General features: G+C 38.6%; 1 protein-coding gene across 3 annotated transcripts in view; it reads right to left on the bottom strand.

Moving 5' to 3' along the window:
- Positions 1-802: 802 nt before the first annotated feature.
- The window catches only part of EXT2 (exostosin glycosyltransferase 2), a 73935-nt gene continuing 48135 nt past the window's right edge, over positions 803-26602 (bottom strand). For all 3 annotated transcript variants that reach the window (XM_031593366.2, XM_031593367.2, XM_031593365.2), the window contains exons 10-14: positions 19577-19743; positions 12651-12794; positions 12167-12295; positions 9220-9302; positions 803-3576 (exon numbers count right to left, since the gene is read on the bottom strand). In XM_031593366.2, coding sequence (XP_031449226.1) covers positions 3438-3576; positions 9220-9302; positions 12167-12295; positions 12651-12794; positions 19577-19743 — 662 coding nt within the window. In that variant the 3' untranslated portion in view covers positions 803-3437. The remainder of the gene's footprint in view (positions 3577-9219; positions 9303-12166; positions 12296-12650; positions 12795-19576; positions 19744-26602) is intronic.

Here is a 26602-nt window from a genome sequence, read left to right as displayed (position 1 = left end):
AAGTATGCAAGTTACAAGACACTCATTATGGAGCTTTCAACACAGGGAAGAACTAACTGCTGCAGTAACTAGTGTTTGAACTGCACCACCAGAAGCAAGATGGGCAACAGGACATTCAAGAGCAGGAGATGGCAAAAGAGAACAATGACTGTTAGGGCTTGAATTGGCACATCCTGCAACGAGTCAGTGGGGCTGTGAGGAAGGAAAGAGTCAGTACACCACAGGGAGAGTTGGTGATGCTAAAAATATACTCTTAAGACTTACCATGACTGGGAGGGCACACGGTGTGGTCCATCACACCCCTCTCTACGCACAGGTAGGAAGGTGTATTGTTCATAGGCCCTTTTGCAGTATGCTCGGTATGGAATGTGATGGAACAAAGTGCTGCTCCCACACTGAATTCCACCATTATGACGATCCAGCCAAAGCTCTATTCTTGAAATCACAATTCTTCAAAATATGCTGTCTCTCTTCACAAAAAGAGAAAGGGTCTGTTCCCTATTCTCCAAAATAAATGCTACCGTCAAATCTTGGCAGAAAATAAGAGTAACAACGATTTGTTCAAAGAAGGTGACTGGGATATATTCGTGCAGAGCAAACTTCTGCTCCAAAGAACCATCCATTCTGCTTATGGGCAAGACAAAATACAGACAGGTCTTGATGACATACATGGTGCATATTCAAGTTCAACATAGACTTGTGCAGCAGAATAGCCCAGCACTGCAATTCTCCCTTGTAAATGTATTCATACTTCCTAATGCATACCAATGCAGCTCTGAAAGTGAAATACAACAAATGCTCCTCGGATTTACCTTTTAATATACCAATATTAAACTCTTTTGATAAAATATATACAATGAAAAGTTAACAGTGATCTTAATTTAAGGACTAGCAATAAAACCATTCCAGTTACATAGGTACATCTTACCTTTATAGGTTTAGTATCAAGAACAACAAAACAATTATAAATGAAATGAGGAAGTAGGTAATTTTACACTTTTTTTTGTCTTCAGTCAATTGCCCAATTTTCTCCATGGCATCAGCAGAGAAAAACTACTATTTAAGTGAGACAGCCCTATAAAAGCAACAGTAAGTTGCTAAAAGAAAAAAAAAACCAACAACAACAACAAAAAAAACCTGGTACAAGTTACTGGACGTTTTGAGGACAGAGAATCCACTCTGACACTCTGGGATGCAGACACAAAGACCTGCTGCCTTTTAACTGACCTGAGACCACAGACAGGTTCAGAAGGGTTGGTTAGGCTGTCCCCACCCAAAAATATTCAACCAACCAGTTGAAATTCTCCATGACTTTTTACACTTTGAGCAAAATGCATAATACTGGTATTCCTTAAGAAGAAGCAAAAAATCACAGCAGCTTCACAACTCTGTAGAAGGAAGATGTAACAAATCAGTTACACTGCTAAGCTGAGATCAGCCCCAAAAGAAAGACTAAAATTCAAGTGACCACTACTCTGTCACAGCCACCCTTTTGAAGAAAATTTCTCAGAGGAAATATGCTGTTATCTCTTGATGCTCAAGCACCAGGACATAAACCGACAGAAAGATGCCGAAAGAAACTTCACAAACACACAAGACTGCAAAGGAGAAATAGAGAACAGACATTCCTATATCTTGTGATACCCACTGTGCAGCAGCAGATGTTGTCACTGCTAAAGCTATCCTCCTAACTCCCTAACATCCCTCTTACAGCAAGTCAGGAATGAAACAAAGACTACAGTGAAAAACATTTACTAGTAATTAAACGTTCCCAGAGATTTGGACGATGCAGTTTACAGGCACGTCCCAGCAGAGTTATGAAGTGAAGCATCCCCTCAGAGCTATTGTTCCAATATGATTTTCATTCACAGCATATCCACTGCGTTGGGCAATAAGATAAGTCTTAGTGGGGGTGAGACAAATAGGAGCAGATGTTTCCTGTTTCTTGCCTGACTTTCATTTGGTTTCTGTCATTGCTGCCTACCCAGCTTAGGAGAGGGGGTGAACTGTGATGCCTAACACTTGTCCTATTGTTTGAGGTTTGGCAAAATCTGAGAAATAAGGTTGCTCACAGTGGAATGGAAAAATGGCCCATCGAACAGGCTAACCCTGTAACTGGCAGCAATGGACATTTCAAAAAACCAGTTAAATCACCCTTATCTGGTAACAGACATTTTATCTGTGGAGCTGGAAAAGAGATTCTTTTCTCAGCCCAACTTGAGATCATCTTTAATATCAAAGGACAAGAGGCAATAGTCCAGGCAATTTTATTTCCAATTTTACTGAATTTAGTTTTCTAATTCAAGTTAATTTCAGTGCTGAGAAATATTACCAAGGCTTGTAAGAAAGGTAAGGGATCTCCTAAGCCCTATGTTTCAATGGCAGCCTGCAGCAAGGGGTTCTTTAGTTAAATTAGAAACTAAGATCCAGCAATTTTTTTCCAGCAGGTTACAGTGTGCATTAATAGTACCTTGCACATGCACATATCCCTGCACATTAAAGCTGTGAGAATTTCTGAAAATTGAAGTGGTTTACAAATCAGTATTAAAACAGACTGTTTGCTGAAGAGAACTCAGACATTAAAACTTTCCTTTATAGCTGCTGTTGCAACATATGACTGTGATGTAAAATTGTTACCTGGCTGCTCTGCTGAATAATGAAAAGCAAATATATAGTAAGATTAAAAGACATATTTCTCTCTGTATAATACAACTAGTTTTGACATACAGTCCCAGTCTCTTGCATTGATGCAGCAGAAAACCTGAGATTTATGCAGAAAGGAAGGCTACAGTAAATGGAGTTGTATCCTGCAGTCTCTGCATTAAAGACCATCCTGCTGTGTGCCTCAATTTGCATAAAAAAGTAAGAAAATGCTTTTTTAAACCATGTAACAAAATACTGATTTTTGTTGTTGACGCTGTAAAAAAAAATAAACATTTGTCCCACTAACCAGAAAAAAAAAATGTTTGTTACATAGGTACGTATGCCCAAAATTAAGCAGAAGACCACCAACCACCCAGAAAATAAGCTCCTCCCAAAAGCACACCTATACATGCACAGACAGTTGCTTCAGATAGATGGATGCTTACAAACCAGAGGGCCATAGCACATTCAATGGAAGAAGACAGTCACGTCACAGAGGGAAATTCATTTTTATTCTCCCAGGTGCACAGCCTCCTTTGTTGTTTGTTTGAAATTTCTGGTAGGACTTGTCAATAGATTCACTCCTCTACGAGCAACAGAGAAGGAGTCGTTCAGCTTTCCACTACATCTTAGTGCAATATAAAAGGAGGACAGTGCACCAGAATACATTAATTGCCATCTCCCTCAGATGTAACTCACTCTCTAACATTTTTTTTTTCTTTCAGATCCTTCCATTCTTCTTAGTACTTCTTCTGCTGGTGTTTTCAGTGCTCAGGTTTGTCTCACAGCTGCCTTTACAAGCTGCCAATATTGGGAAAGCTCTTCAGTTTCTCAGGAAAGTCATCTTTATACAGAACAGGGTCAGCACGGTGCTCCACCACTTTTAGAGGCATGGTCCCAAAGACAGAGGCAAACTTGTTGATGCATTCAGACCTGGTAAAAGGGAAAGCAGTGTGATTAAGGATCGCAACAACCAGGTTGGTTACCAGCTCCCACACCAACATAACTTGTAGAAAAACAAGTCAGTAACTTTCCCTCATGTGTTTAGAAGTATTTTAGCCATGTTGGCTAACAGTAAATAAAAAGAGAGCCTCATCGCAGAGAGAACTGAAGAGAAGTTGGTGTTCTTTGATTTATCCATTTAATCACAGAGAAGAGCAAGGGGATGCCGGCAGCAGCACATGTGCACATGGAGGTCAAAGCTTCCCCTTTCCCTCCCCCTAGAATTCCAGTCATTCTTCAAGCAATGTACATGCTGTAAACCAGAACAGATTAACTGCCAACATGTCTCTTAAAGGGCCACTATTGGGTTGGTTTGGCTCATAACGAGAGTTTTTGCAAAAAAGCAAGCCTCTCTGAAAATGAATTTCTACAAAAAGTCTCCTTTTTTTTCAGACTTCTTCAGAAGCTTCCCAGAAAAATAAGCATGCCTCATTCTATATGTGGCACTGATTATACTGTAACTCAAAGGTAAAGCTGAATAAAAACTAAAACAAAATCAACTAGCTTATTTTCCTTGTCAAAATAATGACATCGAGCAGTGAGGCATCACGTTAGCACAAAGGCGATCACTGATGATCACTGACAATACTTCCAGTTTTAATAATTTCAGGTGTCAGTACTGCTGTGAAAGGGAGCAGCCATGTGCTCCAAAAGCCAAGCAAACAGATGTTTAACCTTACAGTGCTCCTTTAGCTCTTTCGCTGAAAGATGTGCTACCTGTGGCAGCAAGGCAAGGAAAACGTGGCTAATCTCACCTCAGTCAGCGCTCAGCTAGCATTACCTGCCTACTTCATAATGCAGCTCTTAAAATTTTCAGACACTGAGAGCCATGATGACAGTCCCCAAGATGTAATACTACAAGAACATTTCTACTGCCATTCAGAAAGGAAGGGAGAGGAGTGCTCTGACTCAGCTGGAGAGGCTGCTGTGCTGCAGGCGGTCCTGCAGCAGGCCTCTCTCTCTGCAACCACTGCTTTCCCTCCCGACCCCTTCGGAGGGTTAGGGGGTCACGATGGCTCCAAGATCACTTTCCTGAATAGACCCAGTCAATCACAGCAAGTGAGTGTGACAGTTTTGTGATGGAGACTGCTCAACACTGATCCAAACACTCTTTTGAAGTAGACTGGGACAGCGAAAGTGCCTTTCAAAATTAATTCCTCTGCCTCTCAGCCATTCCATGGCTCTCTCCTTAGCTAGAGCAAATGACTGAAAAACACAAAGTTCAAGTTGTTGAAGATCTACATCTCCACACAGCTATTTTTAATCTCCTCCCTGGCCCGAGGAGAGTCAGAAAATGACGTAATGGGTGACACATGAATAAAACACTTAATACAAACAAATACAGATATTTCCCTTTCTGCTATCTTCTCATGTCCTCACACTTCTTCCTACTCTACCTCTGGGTTCAAATCCTTGTGCTAGAAAATAACCAAAAAGGAGCTCAGAGAGGAAGAGGAAACCATGCAGAGGCAAACTGCAGTCAAAGATGTTTCATAACAGGAAAGCCCAGACTTCACAGGCTAGGAGGTAGATGTGCATATGAGAAGCCTGCACAGCTGCTGTGCCTCACTGGTTTCTGGAATACAAGGCCTTTTACTTCTACTCCACTGGTTCTAATCTGCCTCTGCCAAGAATGACTGAAAGACATTGTAATGTAACAGCTGCTTGGTGGCCTGTGTGAAATGAATTAGTTATCTCAGCCTGCTGCCAGGTTGGCAGGTGTCCATGTCACAGCCAACATTGTCACAGGCGGAACTAAGCAGCATCCTCTGAGCAGAACATAAAACCAATTAGACAGTGGAGATCCAACTGTTCCCTTCTCCCAGAGGTCACACAACTAAACTGAATTTGAGGTCTTGGAGAAATAAGACGATGGACACCCTCTACAGCCAAACTCATTTCATGGTAAGACCAGGCATACCAGTACAACATCTTTCACCAATGAGAAATAACCACTTGGTTGTTAAAGAAATGTTAAAATGAAAAAAATGGCAAAATAACTACGTTCTAATCAGAAAAGTTAGTACTCAAGAAACATCAAACTCAAACAGTAGAAGTTTTTTTTGGGTGGAAGAAATGTCAGACACAAACCACAGCATGTGCTTGAAGGAAAGTTGCCTCTTTCAAAAAAAAATTCATCTCCTTCACTGAACTAAACCACTTGAATGCTCAAGTATTTGCCACTTTCAGATAATATAAAACAGAAAGGACATCTAGCACATTAAACATTCAGAAACAGGAAGCCAAAAAAACATAACATGTTGTCTTATATGGAGGGTAGGTGTTTTTCTTGGCTGTGTTGTTAGCTCTGCAAATTCATACTAACAGAGGCATCTTTTCTTCCCACAATTATTCATTTTTCCCTTGCTCTGCTGACAAGGTGCAGTTGCACTCAACAAGGAATTAAATTAGTGTGAACCAAGAAACTGGGAGCCCTGTTGTCCCTGTCAGACTGGATCAACTTCGTACCTGTTAAGGTCTCCCAGCTTCCTCAACTCTGCAACTCAAATATTTTTGGTGAGGGTAACTCCACACCCACACTCTTTGGTCAACTACTGTCTGCTCAGTTTGTCTCTTGAGAGAAAGTCGTACTATTTTGACTTCAGTAAATAGAACAACAGTCATCTCTGCTGCAGAAGCAGCTCAACTCTTTGCTACGTTTACTGTATATACCATCACCATCCAAGCTGCATTTTATAAAGTTCTTAATTTTTTTGAAAACCAGGTGCAAAGATGCTAAATGCAGAAAACTTGTTGCTATTTAAACAGCACCTGTACGTACAGGGATTAAAAGATCCTTCTAAAGCTTCTTCGTTCTGATGTAGAGGCCAACCTAGGGCAAGAAGGCGATCCTTTGTTCAAAGCTTTTTTTAGTTAAAGTATTTTAATGACGGAGCTCAAAAATGCTGTGATCTTAAGTCTTTTATTTATTTCAGAGAAATTACACAGCGGGAAGAATAGCTGTGTTGCCTTTCCCATGATTCATTGTAAATAGCCACCAGTATTAGTGAAAAAAATAAATAAATAAAATAAAAAAGAGAGAGTTCATCTGCTGCCATCTTTCCTTTGTTTCTGCTGAGAGTGACAAAAAACTCAACAGAACTGACCTTCCCGGACAGATCTCCACAACTAAAACCTCAGCCCTTTCTTCACTTACAAAACAATCACTGGGCAGTTGCTGTGCATCTCTGTGCTATTTCAGAAACAAAAACCCATTTGTTTCACAAACAGCAGGATGATCCCTGGATATCTGGGCAAGTAAGTAGCTTCTCACAACCCACAATCTGCAAATGATAATAAACAAGAGCAAGGCATTTGGAGAAGCTGCAAGTGAAGCTGATAACAGCACTTTGCCTGATACCCCAGGCATTGCTCTGGGTATCCAACATTGTAATGTACCAAGTTATTGTTTCATAATATGACAAGTATTCCCTGACACATATACCTTTTCCATTTACCCTCTCAACTAGTAACAGAAATAACATATCTATATGAACATTACTCAGGAAATTAGCTATTAGGAAAATTTGCTCCAGAAGTCACTATCATTTTTATGCACTTCAAATGAATAGTTAGTGTGGAAGATGAAAGAAAAACAAAAGAAAAAAAAAACATTTCAAATTTTCAAATAACTTCTACAAGTTGAAGGCGGGTAACAATAGCAATGTGGGATGAAAAGCTGTTAGGTGTAGCGTGTACACCTTGGAATTTATGATTCACAATGAAGCATGAATACATAAACCATATACCAGCAGCTTTTCTCCTGCACCCAGACTCCATGGCAGTATTTGCATCTTTGAAAGGACAAATAAAACATGTGGATGTGCAGTCAGTGTAACATTTCAGTTACATCTCAGTTACTGTCACTGGCAGAAACTGCAGTGGAGAAGCAATGCAACAGTTTAAACATGTTCTTGATAAACTGTCAAAGATACTTTACTTTGAGAACACAAGAATTGCCGGAGACATGGAAAAATGACCTTTACCCTGCATCACAATGCACTCTGGAGGAAAGATCGCTTTTTCATCTTCTGTTTTTATAGCGCTAACCTTAATGAGAACCTACTTCATGACTGAAATTCCTACACACTGTTGTAATGCTAATAGCAGGATCATAGGAAAGCTTACCTGGGTTCTGGGAGTCTGTTCTGCAAGCCACCACAGAACAGCTAGATAAATGACATCCTCCTGTTCTTCTTTCAGCTAACATTTAAGAGCCTCCAGCCCCTTTCTAAAGGAGTTCTCTGCAGAGTCATTTTTACTACCTTCATGGGTACCTTTTACAACTGACTTCTAGATTTTTTATTTTTATTTTTTTTTAAGCTAGCCTTATTATACATCCAGTCCAAATATCTAGGCACTAACTGTGGTTGTTACACTCTTCAGTGCCTGGTGTCATGCTTGGTTATTAACCAGCCAAACTATGTTTGTACTTGTGTGTGCTGTGCAATGTGTGTTTATATATTACACAGATGCATGCATATACTCTTCTTACAAATAAGCCTCCAGCCTACTAATCAGTTTTACAATAGTTCACTGGACACATTACAATATATATCAATTCTATATCCATGACAAGCATGATAAACTACTTGTTCCACAAAGAGCAGGATGGTCCCGGGATATCGGCACAAGTAACTAGCTCAGGCTACCTGCTCACAATTCCCCCAGCAATTCTATGGCTGCATGTAATTTTTCCCCAAAGCTTGCAGAGGAGATGCTACAGGCTAAGAAACCTGAAGGGAAAAGCCTTTGTCACCTGCTGGTTAATTTTACCTAATAATAATTAATGTACATCTATTCTCAGCTTTTTTCAAACCACAACTCAAAGAGCTTCGTGAAAGTGAGCAATGTTTTCCTTATTTCAAGTATTTAGTAGCCAATGTAGAGGGAAGCTTAGTGCTTGGCCATGGTTAGGAAGCCATTTTACTATAAAGAGAGAAATGGAACTCTTACGGTTATCCAGCTTACAGTATTTCACTAAGCATTTGCTGCCTTTGCAAACACATACTTCATTTCAAAATAAAATTCTCACAAAATATAATATTACTGCCATTGTTAGAAAACGCCACATGAATTGTGCAGACAAATGCCTTTCATTAATGGAAACAATGCAATTCAGAAAGATAATGTACAAACAGCAATGCAAATAACATTATTAGCAATTTATATCCTTGTTAGTCAATCATTCTTCAGCAAGCAAGCAAACCAGCTGGATTAAAAAAAAAAAAATCTCATATTCATTACTGTTCCATGATAGAATTACATTCCCTGATAAAATAGAAACACGACATTACTGAAAACACTGCAAACAACCTGTATTTCATATACGACCAATACACTTTACAGCAAATCTGCTAAAAATAGTACCTTTCTAAGGTTCTTTCTTGCAGTACTCCACTTCTCAGTGTCCCATTATCCACTGTGGGAATGACTTACGTTGATCAAATCCAGGAGACATTCTTTCAAAATTAGCATTTTACAGAAATATAATCAGCGAGTGTTTTTGATCCTAATTTAATGGAACTTTGGATAAGATTCTAGCAATCAGAGGAATAAAGAGTGGTCACTCACCTTTCCACCATGTGTGTCTGGTCCAGTGATAACCCATCGATTGCTGTGCATTCTGGACATTTGAACTTCTTTCGTGGGGTCACCTGCATAACGGCATGCCAGATACCATCAAATATCAACAGAAGGGACATTAATCTCCTTGCACAGAGAGCAGTGCAATACTTCTGAACATGCCTGCAGTGTAAACTGAGCTGTCTCAAAAGGGGGGGGGGGGGGAAGATTTAAAAAAAAAAAGAAAAAAAGAAAAAAAAAAGAAAAAAAAAAAGCCACTCCATTCCCCCATTCAGCTCCATCTGGCCTGGCTGACTGCAAAATTCACAGGGGCCCAATAAAAACGGCTTGGAGGGGTTTTTCCTTCTGTAACTGAAAAGAAGTGGCGATGACAAGCTCCTTAATTCCTGTTTAATGACTGTTTTCTCACTGCCAAGGTCCCTGTATAAACACCATTTGTTCTTGCAGCCATAACAGCGATGAAATATAGCTTCCCATACTTCACCGTAACGTTAATCCAACAGACGCTCTTTTGCTCACTCCAGTTAATAGCTGACTGGCAAACTCTGCAAGGCTCTCCGAATCGCACAGAGGTGCCAAATTACTCTGCTGTGCCCTCATACAGCTCAAAAACTTTTTTCAGCAAAAACGCACACTTTATCTTCTAAAGACTTTTCTAGGAAATGCAGCCACCAGTCCCAGTAAATGATGATGGACAGAAGGGAAAGCAGACCCTGCTAATTGAAGTAACGCCTGGTGGCCTCTAAATCTCATTCCAGGTTGACACACTTTGAAATGAATGTACAGAGTGAATGTCCAGACTTGAAAACGTGTCGAAACATGTCAGGAAATTAATTCAGGGATAAAAAGTTCATTTAAAGCTGATCTTGCAATTAACATTCTTGCAATTAACATTCCTATAAATCAGCTGTCGCTAGACCAGGACAGAGAGCTGTGGACAGTTGGCTATTTCTTTCCTTTAGTGACCTCAAATAGTTAAAATGCATGCATTTTGGTTGGTGTGTATATATATATATAGCTATCATTTAAATTACCTTCTTCATACCTCATCTGGTTGTTCAAAATAACCACCAGAAGCAAATGGCAAAAAACAATTCTATGCTTCCAGTTAGCATAATTTTTTTTACTAAAAACAGCCTTTTCTACAATGGAAATAGAATGAGGATACCACAGGCAAAGGAGAGAAAAAGATTGAATAACATATTCAAATTTCCTAAATAAACTAAGAATCACAGAAACTTTTGAGTTGGAAGGGACATTTAAAGGTTATCTAGTGCAACTCCTCTGGAATGAACAGGGACACCTACAGCTAAATTAGGGTGCTCAGAGCCCTGTGCAGCCTGACCTGGAACATCTCCAAAGATGGAGCTTCCATCATCTTCCTGGGCAAGCTGTTCCAGTGCCTCACCACCCTTATAGTGTAAAACCTCTTTCTTAAGTCCAATCTAAATCTCCCCTCATTTAGTTTGGTACCATTTCTCCTTGTCCTATCACAACAGCCCTGCTAAAGAGTTTGTCCCCTTTTTTCTTACAGCCCCCCTTTAGATACTGAAAGGTCACTATCAGGTCTCCCCACAGCCTTCTCTTCTCCAGGCTGAACAGCTTCAGCTCTCTCAGACTGTCCATGCAGGGGAGGTGTTCCATCCCTTGGATCATTTTTTCTGGATATGCTCTAACAGATCCTCAGTATGTACTGAGCGTTCCCCATCTGGACACAGTACCCCAGGTGAGGTCTCACCAGCACAGAGCAGAAACGCAGTATCACCTCCCTCACCCCACTCACCACACTTCTTTTGATGTAGCCCAGGATATTGCTGGCTTTCTGGGCTGCAAGGGTAGGTTGCTAGCTCATGTCCAGCTCACCATCTACCAATACCCCCAGGTCCTTTTCAGCAGAACTATGCTCTATCCTTACATCTCCCAGCCTGTACTGATAGTGGGGATTGCCATGACCCAGGTGCAAGACTCTGCACTTGGATTTATTGAAGCTCATGAAGTTCACCTGGGCCCTCAGCTCCAGCCTGTCTAGGTCTCTCTGAATGGCATTCTGTCTCTTGAGTGTGTTGCACCACGCAGCTTGGCATCATCCAAGATGTACTTGATCCCATTGTCAATGTCATTGATGAAGATGTTGAAGAGTACTGGTTCCAGTACTGATCCCTGAGGGACACCACTTGTCACTGATCTTCATCCAGACATTGAGCCATAGACCACCGCTTTCTGGGAACGATCTCACTAGCAGTTCCTCATCCATCAAACAGTCCACCCATCAAATCCATATCTTTCTAACTTGGAGAGAAGGATGTTATGAGGGACCAGTTGAAAAAACAGAAAAGAGTTCTGCTTTTCTGCTCATTTCCATGAGTGCCTGAGCTCAGAGCCTCAGCCTCTTTGTTCTACTGTGAAGGCTGTTGCTTTCTTTAATAACCAATCTCAAAGATTTAGGTTAGATATAGGGAAAAAATCTTTTATAGTGAGGGTGGTGGTGAGGCACAGGAACAGGTTGCCTAGTGATGTGGTTGATGCCCCATTCCTGGAGACTTTCAAGGTCGAGGCTGATAAGGCCCTGGGCAACCTGATACAGCTGTGGTGTCCTGATCACTGCAGGAGAGTTGGACTAGATGGCCTTCAGAGGACCCTTTCAACTCTAAGGATTCCAGGAAGGACCATGTCAAAGGTCTTACTGAAGTTCAGACTCCTCCCTTATCCACTGACGCAGTTAACACCATCATAAAAAGCATTAAATTTGGTCAGGCAGAACCTACCCCTGATGCAGCTATGCTGGTTATCCCATATCACTTTTCTCTCTTCTGTTTGTCTAGCAGGGACAAACAGATTCCAGGAGGATCTTCTCCATAATCTTCCATGATCTTCATTTACATGAGTACGTACATGTTTTTGAACTTTGTAAAGTTGAACTGTGGAAAAGTCTTACCTTAATGACTGATTTGCCAGTGACATTTGCCACTAGGAAATTCATGGCAATATCTTCACAGTTCATATGGGCATCCACCCAATTCTTGATATCTCCAGGCATTTTGTAGGTGTAAAGATAGTTGAAATACTGCAGGACAGATGGAAAAGGAGAGAAGATAATTTTAAATACAGATGCAGTAACTATGAGACACTAAATCTTTCAGTCACTTGAACAGCAGGCAGCTAAGGATGGATTATGGACAAACTGTGATACTGCCTTCAGCCAAGGACTGCTCTAGCAGATGAGAAACATTTTTGGATGCTTATGTGCATAATTATTCCATTCCTGAGCAGCACACTGATCTCTTTACAATTAATTTGGAGGGGGGGGTGGGCAACTGGTTTTCTGTTTGTTGCGGAACACTTATGGCACCACAAGACACAGAATACAGCTCTTAAGGGGTGGTTCGTGTAGTATATCACAAGCTGCATGTTACAGATACCTTGTGATAAAATGCTGCCCCAGTGAGCACCATTGAGACTTCATTGGTCCATTCAGATTCATATTTCCATTTGTTCATCTCATGGTCCCAAAGATGCAGTCGACCTGGATATCCAACCAACCTATCTGGGAACTCACGCCAAACCTAAAGAGAACAAGAAGAGAACAAGAACACTGTAGTAAGTTTTCTTGCATAGCAAATATGAATGTCCAGATGAAACGTCTACTTTTGGGAGGGTGCCAGTACAGTGGGGCAAAGACCATTCCAAATCTCATAAGTCCTAATTCCTGAAATCACAAGATGACTGGAAAAAGTACAAAAATCCCTGAGCTGGCTCTGGAAGGACCCAGCGGTTCAGGGATGCTGTATTTCAGAGCAAACAACCATTAAGCCATTCTGTCTTTCTTCTTGTAGAGAAATACAACCAATTATTCAAAAAGATTTTAACACTAATTAAAACCAAGCACGACTAAAATGGAACTTCTGATGTTAAAATCAGTAGATACGGCTGCAGTCTAACTACTTTCACAGCTGGCTTTGGATCTAGCCAACCTGCTTCCTTTGATAGGAATAGGCTTAAAATCAACTTATGTTTTAATATTTCTGGTGTTCTTTAATGGGTGCTTGGATGGATCTACTGCTACATGGAGGGCCTCTTTGCCCCTGACTTGTTCCAAACAGCTGGATACAATCAAGATACCATCCTTGTCACTTCATACATTATTTTGTAGCTGACTACAGGATCAAACACAGTAGACAAGAACAAGGAGAAGGGCATCATTAATGCAACCTCAGTTCTCCACACTTCTGGCCACATTAAATAATGGATAATTTTTGCATAAGGAAAAAAGAGAGCAAGGATTATAATTATTAAGAGGAGTCTGAATGCTAATTGCTTGCTAAATACTCTGTATGCCCTTTTTAATAATCAATAGTGAAGTCAATATTTATCTGCATTATTTGCAGACAAATTATTCAAAACGTCCTTTATTTTGTTCCAAAGAATTGCTAGATTTGTTACAAAAATGTGTTTCTTGACTCTTCAACATGCAGTGTTAAGCCACAAGAGTTTCTGTTTCAGATTGGTAATGCTAATTACCAATGCTAACGATGAAGTAAACAGACACATATCCAAATTTCACTGAGTATGCCAGATCAACAACAACAATTCCCAAGAGTCTCTTTACACGCAATTTTTTTTTTCTCTAAACACCACACCAAGAAACCCTGCAGTTGAATTTGCGGTAGAAAAAGTGTCATCTGGAATTCCACAATACTGCAAACCTAACTTTGCCAGCACAGTTCACTGAGGGCACTTGCCATGTGCCAGTATGTTTCAGCTGGGAGTCTGGATTGTAAAGGACTCTGTGCAAGCGTACCCAGTCAAAGCAATATAATAATCAGCATTAATTTACTGCTTCTGTATCTACGTTTCTGTGATTCTGCATTAATATATACCTTTTCATCTACACATCTCAACACATTTTTATTGCTGTCAGTTAATATAGCTTCAGAATCCCATGATGAGAGAGGTTATTATTTCAAACATACAGATGAGGAAACCTGCCAAAAATCGCACGGGAAACAAGAATGGGAACCAGATCTTCTGACTCTCTGTCTTGTACTTTAACCAGAAATCAATCTTTCTAGACAGGTCTAGGGCACAGGTACTGGGACAGTGGACAACCATCTAACAGATGGCTCTTAAAAGCAGAGATGATCTGAAACTCAAGAAACAGGATTCACAGGACGTTGTTATGAATTGTTGTCACCAACTAATCATAAACAAAGAAACTATAATAAAAAAGTAATCCAGAGAAGACAGTGAAGACTCAAGATATTTATTGTGACAAGACATGACGCTAACAAAGAGCAAAAAGACAAAGGTATAGCCACTCTCTGTTTCAAGATTTTGTTCCTTACTCTCTAGGTCTCAAAATATAACAGTTACATTTTGCTGGTTTTATTATTATTGATTTACTATTAAAACCCTCATTTCACAGCTGTTAGAAGGCACCACCACCAAAGCTACTGAGGATCAGCAAAGAATTTGACAGAACACTACAGATCTGTACCACACTGGGCTAAGAAGCCTCGTAAAAGGAACGACATGCATATTAAATGCAGCTGAAGGAAAGATTAAACTCAGCTACTGCTCCCCAAGGGACTTCAGCGCCTTCACAACACTCAACAGCAGATTCATATTCTTTCCAGTTTTAGCTTTCAGCGTCATCTCAAAGAGTCCAAACAACATAAAATAAAAGCCAATAAAATGCATGTTACTAATACAGATTCCTTTGTATCACCATAAAGCTCAATATCACCCCAGCTCTGGCCTCTGAAAATTGTCAGTTTGATGCACTTAAAAATAACTTAGTTGTATTAAACAAAGATTCCTTTTAAAAGTAATGCTATCTAAGTCAGTGGAAAAGCTTGGCTTCTTAATGCTCATCACTGGCTCATTCAAAGCTAACTCTGGGAAAGGCTCCAAATAGCTGCATCCAGCTCACTGCCCAAACCCATACGAATGTTTTGTGCCAAAATTATTATGTACGGCTACTGCTTATAAGAAAGCTTTCAGAATAGGAGAAGTGGTAATTTTTCTTATACTACTCCCTTTTTTGCAGTCAATTTTCTTGTTTGATGGTTGCCTATAAATTTTTAGTCTGTTAGGAATACATTCCATCTCAGACAGTGATCTTATTAGCTTTCACGGGCTAAAGAAGGATGGCTTGAGTTAATACTGCTAAGGGACACAGCCAGGGAAGAACATATTGCCAAGTGAAGAGGAGGTATGCTTCTTTGCAGACAGTGCTATTCCAAAGACTCCGCTAGACAACAGCAAAAATGAATATTTTTGGATGAACCATCTCCCAGATTAAAAAACAAAACAAAACAATAACAAAAAATACTAATTGACATTCTTAAATTTTCTAGTTATATAAACTGAATGCAGTCACTGTTTCCAACGCTACCCAGCAACGCTGTAAGAATGGAACACTGGCTATCCTCCACAATTTAAAGAAAAATTGAGCTCTGAGACAGATAAGATCACTGAATGGTTTTAAACTAAAAGAGGGGTGATCCAGGTTAGATGTCAGGGGAAATTTTTCACTCAGAGGGCGGTGAGGCCCTGGCTCTGCTGCCCAGAGAGCTGTGGATGCCCCATTCCTGGAGGTGCTTTAGGCCAGGTTGGATGCAGCCCTAGGCAGCTTAACTTAGTGGTTGGCAAACTTTCCCATGGCAGGGGGTTGGGGTTGGAACTGGATGATCTTTGAGGTCCATTCAATGATTCTACTCGCAACAGGCAAAAAGTTTCCAACAGCAACAAAAAACAGAAATGTAGTAATGCTCTAAACTATCTTGTCTACAATGAAAATGCACTCAAAAATCCCAATTTAGATTTTTTTTTTTTTTAATATTGTTTTAATAAAAATACTTTGTAAGGACACCTAACAATAACTTTGTAACTACAAGATATCTTCATGAACTTCGTACTTGGAAGCCATTATCCCCTTTTTCAGATTGACAGAAATGCTAGCAATCTGCCCTGGGGCCAGCTGAGGCTCAGAGGTGGGAATAGTAGAATGCATGCTCTCAATCTCTCATTCAAACACCAAACACTTTAGGAGCAGCCAACAATTCTGCTTTAATTTTTTAGGATTACGATATTTTACATACTTGCTCCTTTTCTTGGCTCTCTGATACTCTCTCTGTGAAAAACAAAGATTGGTAATTATGAAAAATGATCCAGGCCCAGCAGATTATTTCCAGTGCCTCAAGCCATGTCTGTGATTTCACTATGTAACGTACAGAAGTAGTCTTTTTTCGTAAGTCAGAACGTCCCGAGTATTCTTATGCTACTTTAATGCAGCAGCACACAGGGACTATTTTTCTGCTTGCTCCAATAGATTTATGCTCTGCAATAAATCACTGTACCATAATAGCTCACTTTTAACAAGTAAAAAATGTCTGACACTTTGAGTGTTACTATAATTTTTTATGGCTGAAAGTGTACCGAGATCAAAGCTTCTGGTTTTTTTTAGGCTTGCCCTATACATTCAGACAAGTCTGTGACAGAGAGGGTTTGGCCATATGTTTAAATGTAAGGTCTAAGGATGTCAGGAGGAGAAGAGAAAATTACAAAATGTCACGTTTCCAACCCTTCTTGTAACCAAAGCAGAAGCAGAAAAACTTTTAAAAGAAAACTTTCTAGTAACATTATATGCTGCTACTGTTCCCTCTGGATTCCCCTGCAAATGAGTCAAGAGTCTGAGAGATACTTTCCTGGTAACACACATAAACAGATAAATAAATTATCACGGGCTGAGGACAATTCAAACATCTGGGAGCCAGCTCAGGCTTGTCAAACAAGTCACAGACACTCAGGGACAGGAAAGATCAATCTTCAGCCCCTGATTTCTGTGCCAGAGAGTAGGAACTACATCACTCACCCTTCTTAGGAGGAAAACTGTATATTTATAAAATAATCCACTGTGCTTCTGTATTCAAAGACATTTTTACTCATTTATTTTACAGGGGAAAAAAAAAAAAAAAAAGCAATCTCAAAATGTAAGGTTTAAGCTTCCCATGGGTTTGTCTCGACTATCTGCTCAATAAGACATTTCAATTTTCCATCTATGTGGCTGTGTACTAAGATAAATTCTCAAAATTAAAAAGGAATAAGATTTATAATAAAGAAGTTTTTATTCTGCCAGTGTAAGCAATTACATGTCCAAGCAGACACCAAACACAAGGCCTGTTGCTCAGGCAGTGCCTGCAGCCAACAAATCAGCCAGCACAGCCCAGCAGTCAGGTCCAGGGATGTAGCTGTCACCTTGTCACACTGGCCACAGGGAAATTCACTTCAGCTTTTTCTGCCTCATCTTTTTGCAAGAGGATAACACTTTCCTGCTTAAGGCATCAGACTGAATATAATATGAAGTCACGGATATTCTCGTTAGAGGATGTTCTAATTAATACTTCAGATGCCTGAGCATCACAGTACTAATGCATTACTTCTGGCTGACACAACTGTAACTCAGCTGCAGTGGTGCTGTTGAAAATTCTGCTTCAAAGCCCTCCAAACCTGTTTTGCCAGTAGTAGAGATTCATTTGTAACTACTTACATGGTTGCTTAGGTTTATTTTTATTTACTTCGAGCCAGCTCTAGGAAAATCAAACTGGAAATGGAGCCAGAATTTACACAGCATTCACGTTATAATTTTATTGTTTTATCACACCAGTTCACCCTCGAAGTAGTAGTTAGAAGAACCAACACAGACAAAAGTAAAGTGGCCTGCAGAACTGCCAGCACTTCATTGCATTGCTTTGCTGCTGAAGTGCAATGCTTAAAATGTTCTGTGGTGTGACCAGAGTAGAGAGAAGAGGCATATGTTGCTGCAAAAAAGCCTCACTTCAGTTGTCTTCCCTTCATTCCATCTTTCACACTGCATGTACTAACTCATTACTATTAACCCGGCAAGGGAAGTATTTCCTTTCTTGAGACACACAACAGATTAAACATCTGCCTCCTGTTCCTAACATCTTTGTTATGGTATCAACGTATCTGCATTACCACACATAACTTTCTGAGTCCAAAAACTTTTTGCTTGCTAAGGCTCTCTGACTTGAGAGCGAGAAGCATCTTACCACATAAGTATTCACATTGAATACATCCATCATCTCTGAAAAATATATCTTCTTTTGTTAACAAATGCATTTGAGTATTAAAAATGATACAACTATCACATTTCATTTGCTTTCTGCCCTTTTGAATAGCAGTTTCCATTATTACTCTCAACTTAGGTAACTGTTTTATGTTCTAGCTCTCACATATGAAGCTCAGTGTTGTTTTGCTCTTGATACTGCAGATACAGGTGTGAATGATATATTCTTAAGCATACATTTACATTCTGTAAAGTTTATGATTTATTCACAGAGCATGTTTGACTTACACGCGTACAGGACAGTAATGTCATATTATGGACTGTGTCATATACTCAGAAATTGAAGACAAAATTTATTCGAGTCAAAGTTTTGCAAGGAAATTAACAGAGTGGCTTTCAGCAAGCGTACTTTTGGGCAAACAACTCAACTGTGTCTGTGAAGACTTTCACCCCTTCATAATGCTATGGGTAACTGATTTGGAGAAACCTTCTCTTTGCTGACACCCTCATTACAACAGCAGCTGTTGAAGCTTTGCCATTTCAAGCATATGATACATGTGTCTCCTTGACGTTCTTCAGTTCTTTTCACTCTCTTTGCACTCCACCTTACTTTGGCATGTCCTCAAGAGGGACATCCTCCGTTCCCAACACTTAATCTCTCAAACTTGTCTATCAGTGTGATGGAAATGTACCCCTACCAACACAGAAAATGCTGCTTTACAGTAAAGAGGCCAATGAAAAAAAGTTATTTTTATTTTTATTTTAAGGTGTAAGAACGTTAACAGATCAATAATGGGACAACTGAACAAATAATTTATTTTAAGAGACTACATCATAGCAGCCAGCAAGGTAGAGTGTCCAAAGGTATGGAACTTCAAACCTTATAATTCCTGCTAAATCTCATCTGAAATATCTGAAATATTAAGCTATACAGCACTAAAGTTGCCATATCTGGAAACTTTTTGAAACTGACTAAGAGAATCCTATTCACAGTTTCCAGACCACTTCCATTACAAATCTACACAACACAAATTAGGCTCTGCTTTCTAGAGGCTCTTGGTTTCACTGTGCCAATTACTGAAATTTTTCTGTTAGCTGGCAGTGTTTTCCATGAAGTAATTGCAATCTGTAAAAACATGTCAGTGAGCACTGAAATGCCACAATAAACTGAGATGCAACAAATTGAATCAGCAGTACATTTCCTCTACTTCAAAAATGGACAGTGTAAGAGTGGGAAAAAAAACAGAGTTCTCTTACCTCATAGCCAAATTGGAGCTCATCTGAGGTTAGCATAATGATATCATCATCAATAGCCAGCACTGCTTCTGTTTCGATCTCATCATAGGGGAAGAAGCGGTTACTGAGTTTGTTTTCTTCAGTCCTAACAACTTTCAGAGGAACACGAATCTTTGGCCAGAGAGAATCTAGAGAGAAAAATTAAAGGAAATATAATTCAATATGATAACTTACTTCTAAATAGGTCTGCACTTCTACCTTTGTTTCTCTTTATGATCTACTTTGAACTCAAAAATGCAAATATATGAAGGCAAGAGACAGAGAAAAGTCTCTTTTGTTCACTGCTGAGAGCTTCACAGTAAGCCATTTGGGGGATAGCTTGCCCCAAACAGCAATCTGAGATAATTACATAATCAGTGATACTCCATACTGATTTAGGATGTACAGCAAGAAAACATTTTACTCATCTACAGCTATTCAACCATTTGAAGAAGTATACAATCACTGACTGCAGCCCAGAGTCATACAGAATGCAAAAAGCAATGTCAGTACAATGAAGTACTGACAAAACTAAATTTTATTTTAACAATTAATGACCAAGATGTACCTAAAATGCTAATCACTACTAAGAATTTAGTAGAAGATTCATGTGTGTGTGAGTGTACTTGAGTAATTTCTTTTATCTTCCAAGTTCTAAGTGACAGTGACAAATAAGCTAGTAAATGTATAAAGAGTCTTGCTGTGCCTGACATCATCTTTACAAGTAGAACATAGCACTAGAGTACAGAGTGATTAAAAATCTCAAGTCAAATGGTTTTTTAATTAGTCACAAGAAACTGTAAATATAAAATTCACTCTAGAATAAGTTACATTTCCATTTCTTGCTGTTTTTAAAATGTATCACCTAAAGGGTTACATTAACAGTCTCTGCAAACTATTAAATACATTGAAAAATTTCAAAATCATATTCTATTCCAAAAATAGCATGACTGGAAGCTTCAGCATAAAGCATTAAGCTAAAATCAACACAATAGAACAAATAATCGAATATAAAATATTAATTCTAAATGCACTCATAATCATTTTCCAATACAAAATATAACAGGAGTTTTCATTACAGTTTGATTCATCACAAAAACATCAGATCATCAAATGGTAGTTTAATAAAAAGATAGACAGCCATTAAGTACAAATGTGATACACTGACTTCTTCCTGCTTTCATAGTGAACATTCATTTTAATAAGGGTTTGAAGGAAAAGAGCTTAAGTATGGTAAGAGGAGCCTAAGTATTTTGAAAGATATCATTGCAGACAGGAGACAGATGAAGACTTGAGTTTCTCTCACTAGTGAAATGGAGGGGCTGACGGAATGGTATATGAGAAGAAAAAAAAAGAAAATACATTAAAAGAACTACAAAGAAACTACTAACAGATTTTGTCATTTGCTCTCTGTGTCAAATCAAAATGTATATAGGCAGGGTCTGTAAGAACTGACACAGGGCCTGAAGCTACCGAAATTTTCATCAGTGGTCTGAAATAAATATAAGAACTGGGGACATGAAAAATAGTGAGTACAATAAGGGCATACAGAGTACTTTGGACCACTTAGTAAACTTAGGTGTATGAAAAAAAAAAAAAGCTCAACGCAAGATTAAACAATAGAGAAGGCAACTTTTTTTTTTTTTTTTTTTTTTTTTTCCCCTCCAAAAGTAGCGACTGAAAAGAATTAAGAGGTCAGAATGGACAGAGTTCTTAGAGTGATCCTAGGGGAAAATAGACTGATGTAGCTCTTGTATGAGTAGATGGGTAAATAGTAGGAAATGTTGGGGCAAGAGTGGAGGGCAATTAAAAAAAAAACAAAACCAAATCTGCTTCTGGAAGATTTCTTAGAAGAACGATCTGAAGAATTAAACAGAAAACACCAAAAACAAATGAGTTACAAACTGATACTTCCAATTCCATAACAACCCTGAATCAGTTCTGTGTCCCAAAAAAGTTAGCCCTCTTTCCACTGTCATCAGGAAGACAGACAGACAGTTATTTCTAGAGAAGAACAAGAGCTGCTTCATTCCAACACGTACAACTACCAAGGAGTGAAGTGTCCACGCTCCACTGTCAGCGAACCCCTCAGATATAACTGCTCACCCAATACTCTTCAATAAAACACAGAGCTACATGCTCCTTCAAGACCTTCAAGACCTACTTCACTAGAACAACAAAATCCTCTTTCCAAACCACAAGAAGAGTCTTCAAAAGTCAGTTTTTTTCAGAGCTCTTTTTTAGAAGGAAGGATTGGCCCGTGTGGGTGGCCAGAAGAAAAGAGAAGAAATAGACTGATATTTAATGGCAATATTTTTATTTAGTTTCCTATCCTGAGGCTATTCCTGTGAGACTGAAGAAGCAACCATAAAATCTACCTTTATCTGGATGGTTATGCAGACCATGGCTTCTACCTGACATGCATGTAGCTTCTTGTTGAGTTTTACTCGTGTATTTTCCCTCTAGCAGAAACAGAACATTGCTTTCTTACTGGTTTGCCATACAAAATGCAAGGAGACATATCTGTTAGACAGTTCCAAGTGCCTTACAAAGACATACATCACACCTCGAACTCAGTAGACTGTTTAACATTTGCAAGCTACTTAAAGACCTTAGGCTAATTGCCAGTAATTATCCAATTATCAAGTGTGTATTGGTACAGAAGAATTTTAAGTAGCTTGGAGATCCCCAAGAGATTCCCCTGCCAGTGTTTCAGGAGCAATCAGAGCTGTTATAACCATGTATGCATATGTACATATTTCTTTATAAATATCAACAAGGTTTATCATTTATAAATGCTAATTAATTTTTTATTTGGCATTGTTTTCTTCCTCTTGTGCTTTCTACACATATGAAAAAAAAAAAAATGACAACCAAATTGCAACAAAGATCTTATTTCAGTGCAGGAATACTGTGAAAAAAAATTAAAACCAAAATGCCACTAAGAATGGGAAACAATAATTCAGAATATCAAGCGAGCAATAACACTTTAAACTTTAAGCTCTTTGAAAATCAGCTGTTTGATAACTTACTAACAGTTACGCCACTTGCATGAAAGTATGGCAAAAGAAGAAAAAAAAAAAAGAAAAAAGTGAAGGTGTAATATAGCTGTAATTGGCACGCATCTCAGATGTCAGCAAATCCTGTTAAATCCACATGATTTACCAAGGTCTTGGAAAGTCTCTCAAAATGACCAATTCTCAGAATGAGGTAAGTTACTCTAAAATAGTTGTGCTTTGAGAAACATAATACAAAGTGTTCATATTTGAACTGAAATGAACAGAAAATACCAGCATTTTGGAGCAACTCCGAGGAATACATTAAGGTATCAGTTACCCTGCAGTATGCAAAAAGAAAGAGTCAAAACTACTTGCTGCCTAGAGGCTGATCAGATACTAAATGTTGCTGTACTTACAGAGTTGGATGCATATGGGAGATGTCAAGACACAAAATAACTTGGGTTGCCACTATACTGAGTACCTGAACAAAAAGGATCATCACAAAGGATAGCAGACTTCACTCAGAGATACAAAGTCTTTCTGGCTCAAAATTAGCACTGCTACAGGAACTCCAGTGTAGGTATATAATCAATAAAAAGACAACAGTTTCTTCAGAAGCCAAAGTTTCTGAGTCTATCAGGAAGGTTAAAATTGTCTATAATTATCTTAAAAGACAACAAAAGACGACTGTACTTCTCCTTTGTACACATGGGAGGAATGAGGCATAAGAAGTCTGAGGCAGGGTCTAACGCCACACTTTTAACTTTGAGATCCTGCTTAGAAAGGCAGCATTCTGAGAAACCTGAGCACTAGCAAAACACATATGGGAGAAATTCTCATTTTAGTAGACTTTAATAAAACCTAAGTAAAAGTCTATGCTTTAATTCTTACTGTAAGTGGGCACAGTATCACTTAACAGAGTATGACAAAGAGAAAAGAAGCCCAAGACGAGAAGTGATGGAAAAGACAGGTGACACACTACAAGATGATATGAGGATCTTAAAGCATACAAAAGTAAAAATGCAAGTTTGCACTGGAAAATACTCTTACCTCTTTTAAATTTAGCGAGGGCTTTCTGTGAATACAGCAGAAGACAGAGGTAAAACATTAAAACAGAGCTCCCTGGAGTATACTAAGTTTATCTATATGTGGAGACTGAAAAGAACGACAGGCACCTCCTGTTGTGTATCACACTGAAATAATTATGACAGACTACTGTTCAAATAATACTTACACTTGCTCTTTGGCAACAAGACTCCAGGCATTCCTGGCAGTTTGCACTATTCAAGACTACTGATCTACTGAGTGCAGAAGCTACCACAGAAAACAGCATGTGGTCTTCTGAAAACAAAATCAGCACTTTCCAAATTTTTCCAAACGCCGCTTCCACTTCTAATAGGCTTACAATCCCTAGCAACATGACTGCAGTTCTGGCCAGCCCACAGTTCTGCCATTAAGTCCTGTAACTCTGCATCTCACAGCAAATTTTTCAAGCATGATTTCAAGATGATTTCCACAAACTATAGGATTAAAATCAGTGTTTACCTCCACTACTCCAAGAAAGAAGTGCTGTAATTATGCTCCTGTTTAAAACACTCTGTTAATAACGAAGAGCAGCAATAAATAAATAAAAACAGTAATTTCAAAATCCTCTAAATACGCATTTTTCTACAATTTTCAATTACATGAAAGACATAGCAAACACAAGGGATGACAGTTATGAGAGGCAATTTTCTCTCCCCCTAAAAAGAAGTCTCCTTTTCCACATCTCTCTAGGTTTACCATCTTGCCATCAGATGTCTGTAACGAAGACGTACACAGGCTTGCAAAATGCTTATGTGCAATAATGAATTACTGTTCTCAAATCCAGACCTCTTTCTCAGCTCAGAAGGAATTGTTAAATAATATATGGGAGAGGGAGATCATAAAAAATTAACAGACAATGACATTTCCATCTAGAGTATAACCTCTTTTCAAAGACTGATGGCAACATCATGTTGTTAAACAGCACCATTTACTGATTCCTCACTTTTGAGAAACTGATAAGTCCTTTAGCAGTATATGTGTTATTTTCTATCTTATCCAGAGCAAAAAAAGAGTGTCTGCATAAGAAATTACTTGCTATAATTTTTAGGGACTATCTATTTCTATTTTCAATGCTCAACATAGGGAACGAGAGTAAGCTATTGTAAAGAGTTAAATAATATTTTGGGGACACTCACGTTCAAAAATAGCAAGCAATATTTAAATGAAGATGGTTTGTTGCATTTCCAGTTGGAAGGAGCAGATAGAGATAGTAAGGAGGAGCTGGAAATAGAACATAGTAAAAAGCACTGAGTAAAAAGCTCAAAGTAAAGCTCAAAGTAAAAAATTCAACACTTGTCAGTAGTAAGAGCAATTTGACAAACTAAAATTTAAAAAGAAGCTCTTATTGGGTAAAACAATGGCATTTTGATGACTCGTTTAAAGACGCTCATACAAACATGTTCATGCAAACATGCTCTGTTTCATTTTCTCAGTAAGAACAGCCAGGAGAATCTCATGACTGCAGATTACATGGCACCAGAGTATTAGTTCATACACAGCTCAGATTTCCCACAACTCCTAAGTAGTCCTCTGGGAACTGCAAAAAGGAAAAACCCTTCCAGTAGTTGTGCAGAGTAGACAAAGATCAATTAAAAAAACTGTCAGAAAACATCTCTAAACATGCTTCTTTGTGTGTATCTGTAATTGCTCAGATGCTCAACTCTTACATCTGATCTTTCACAAAATCTTCCAGTTGATAATCATTATAATTGGCCTACAGTAGTCTGTGAGAATTCAACCACTTGGAGAAGATGAAGAAAGCCTAATGAAGGATGTTTTCCAGTCTGGACTTAAGGACAGAACTTAGCTGGTATCTGAAGTTTCAAAAAATGGTCAGAATTAGCAGCATGTTACAACTATTTACTACCAGCATTCCTTCAGCAATGGCATACTGAAAGTCTGTCCAGGTACTTCAACTGCTTAGACTTAGAATGAACCACCTAAAAAAAGTTGCTTCCTACCAACATCACAGTTTTTGTGTTGGTCTACAGTAATGAGCAGAATTCCTCTTACATATAAGGAACAGATTATTTGTTTCTAGGACATTTACTGAGAGCATCTGCTGGTTTTGTTAAAACTAAATTTCTGGACTTCCTTCAGAAAAAAACCTTAAAATGATTCATAGGGGACTAGAACAGTCCTCAATTAGTTCTCTAGCTAATCAAAGAAAATGGCATTAAGTACATTGTGAAGAAGACAAATTAATTCAAAGCCTAAAAAGAAGTTCAATAGAATATTCCTACCAGTGCCCCAGCATTAAAGGCACAGTAGGATAGAAGCTGCCATTTAAGGCTTCTTTTTTTTTTTTTTTTCCCTTAAGATACAATGATCTATAGGACACTCGGGATCTTTACCCCGAGTGGTTCACATCAATGTTGTCTATTAATACTAACAAACCAAATGAAAACATAGTTATTGTGGTAATATACATAAACCTAACAGTCTATACCTTATTCTGAGTTTATCAACAACTTAGGTCCAGGAAACTGTGCTTATAGAAGTACACAGAAAATACACATTCTTTAAAATATACTTTTTATTTTGATAAAAATGAACCTAACAAGGAATCAAACTGTAACATATGACTTCTAGCTTATTGCACGTGTATTAACTTTAATGCATTCATATACCATTTATGTGGGAGACAAGATGATTTCTTCAACTGTCTGAAACGTGAAACACATGATGAAATGTTAGTGGAAATCACTATCACAGACTATTTTCTTGAACATCAGAACTAGTAATTTAGACAAATTCAAATGAAAGGGCAAAAGTATTTGGCTGAATTGAGAAAATAAAAAAACATCCTGTCTACACAAATATTCCCAGCAGCAGACACTTGGACCACAATGTTTATTTTATTGGATGCAGAGTGAGTGAGAGAAAATCATTTTTTCCTATAGTATTTCAAAGCTTTTTTTTT

This window comes from Phasianus colchicus, chromosome 5 (assembly GCF_987193195.1).
Source record: "Phasianus colchicus chromosome 5, bPhaCol1.hap1.1, whole genome shotgun sequence".
Taxonomy (NCBI): domain Eukaryota; kingdom Metazoa; phylum Chordata; class Aves; order Galliformes; family Phasianidae; genus Phasianus; species Phasianus colchicus.
The sequence above is the reverse complement of the archived record's forward strand: the minus strand, read 5'-3'. Positions and strand labels throughout refer to the sequence as shown.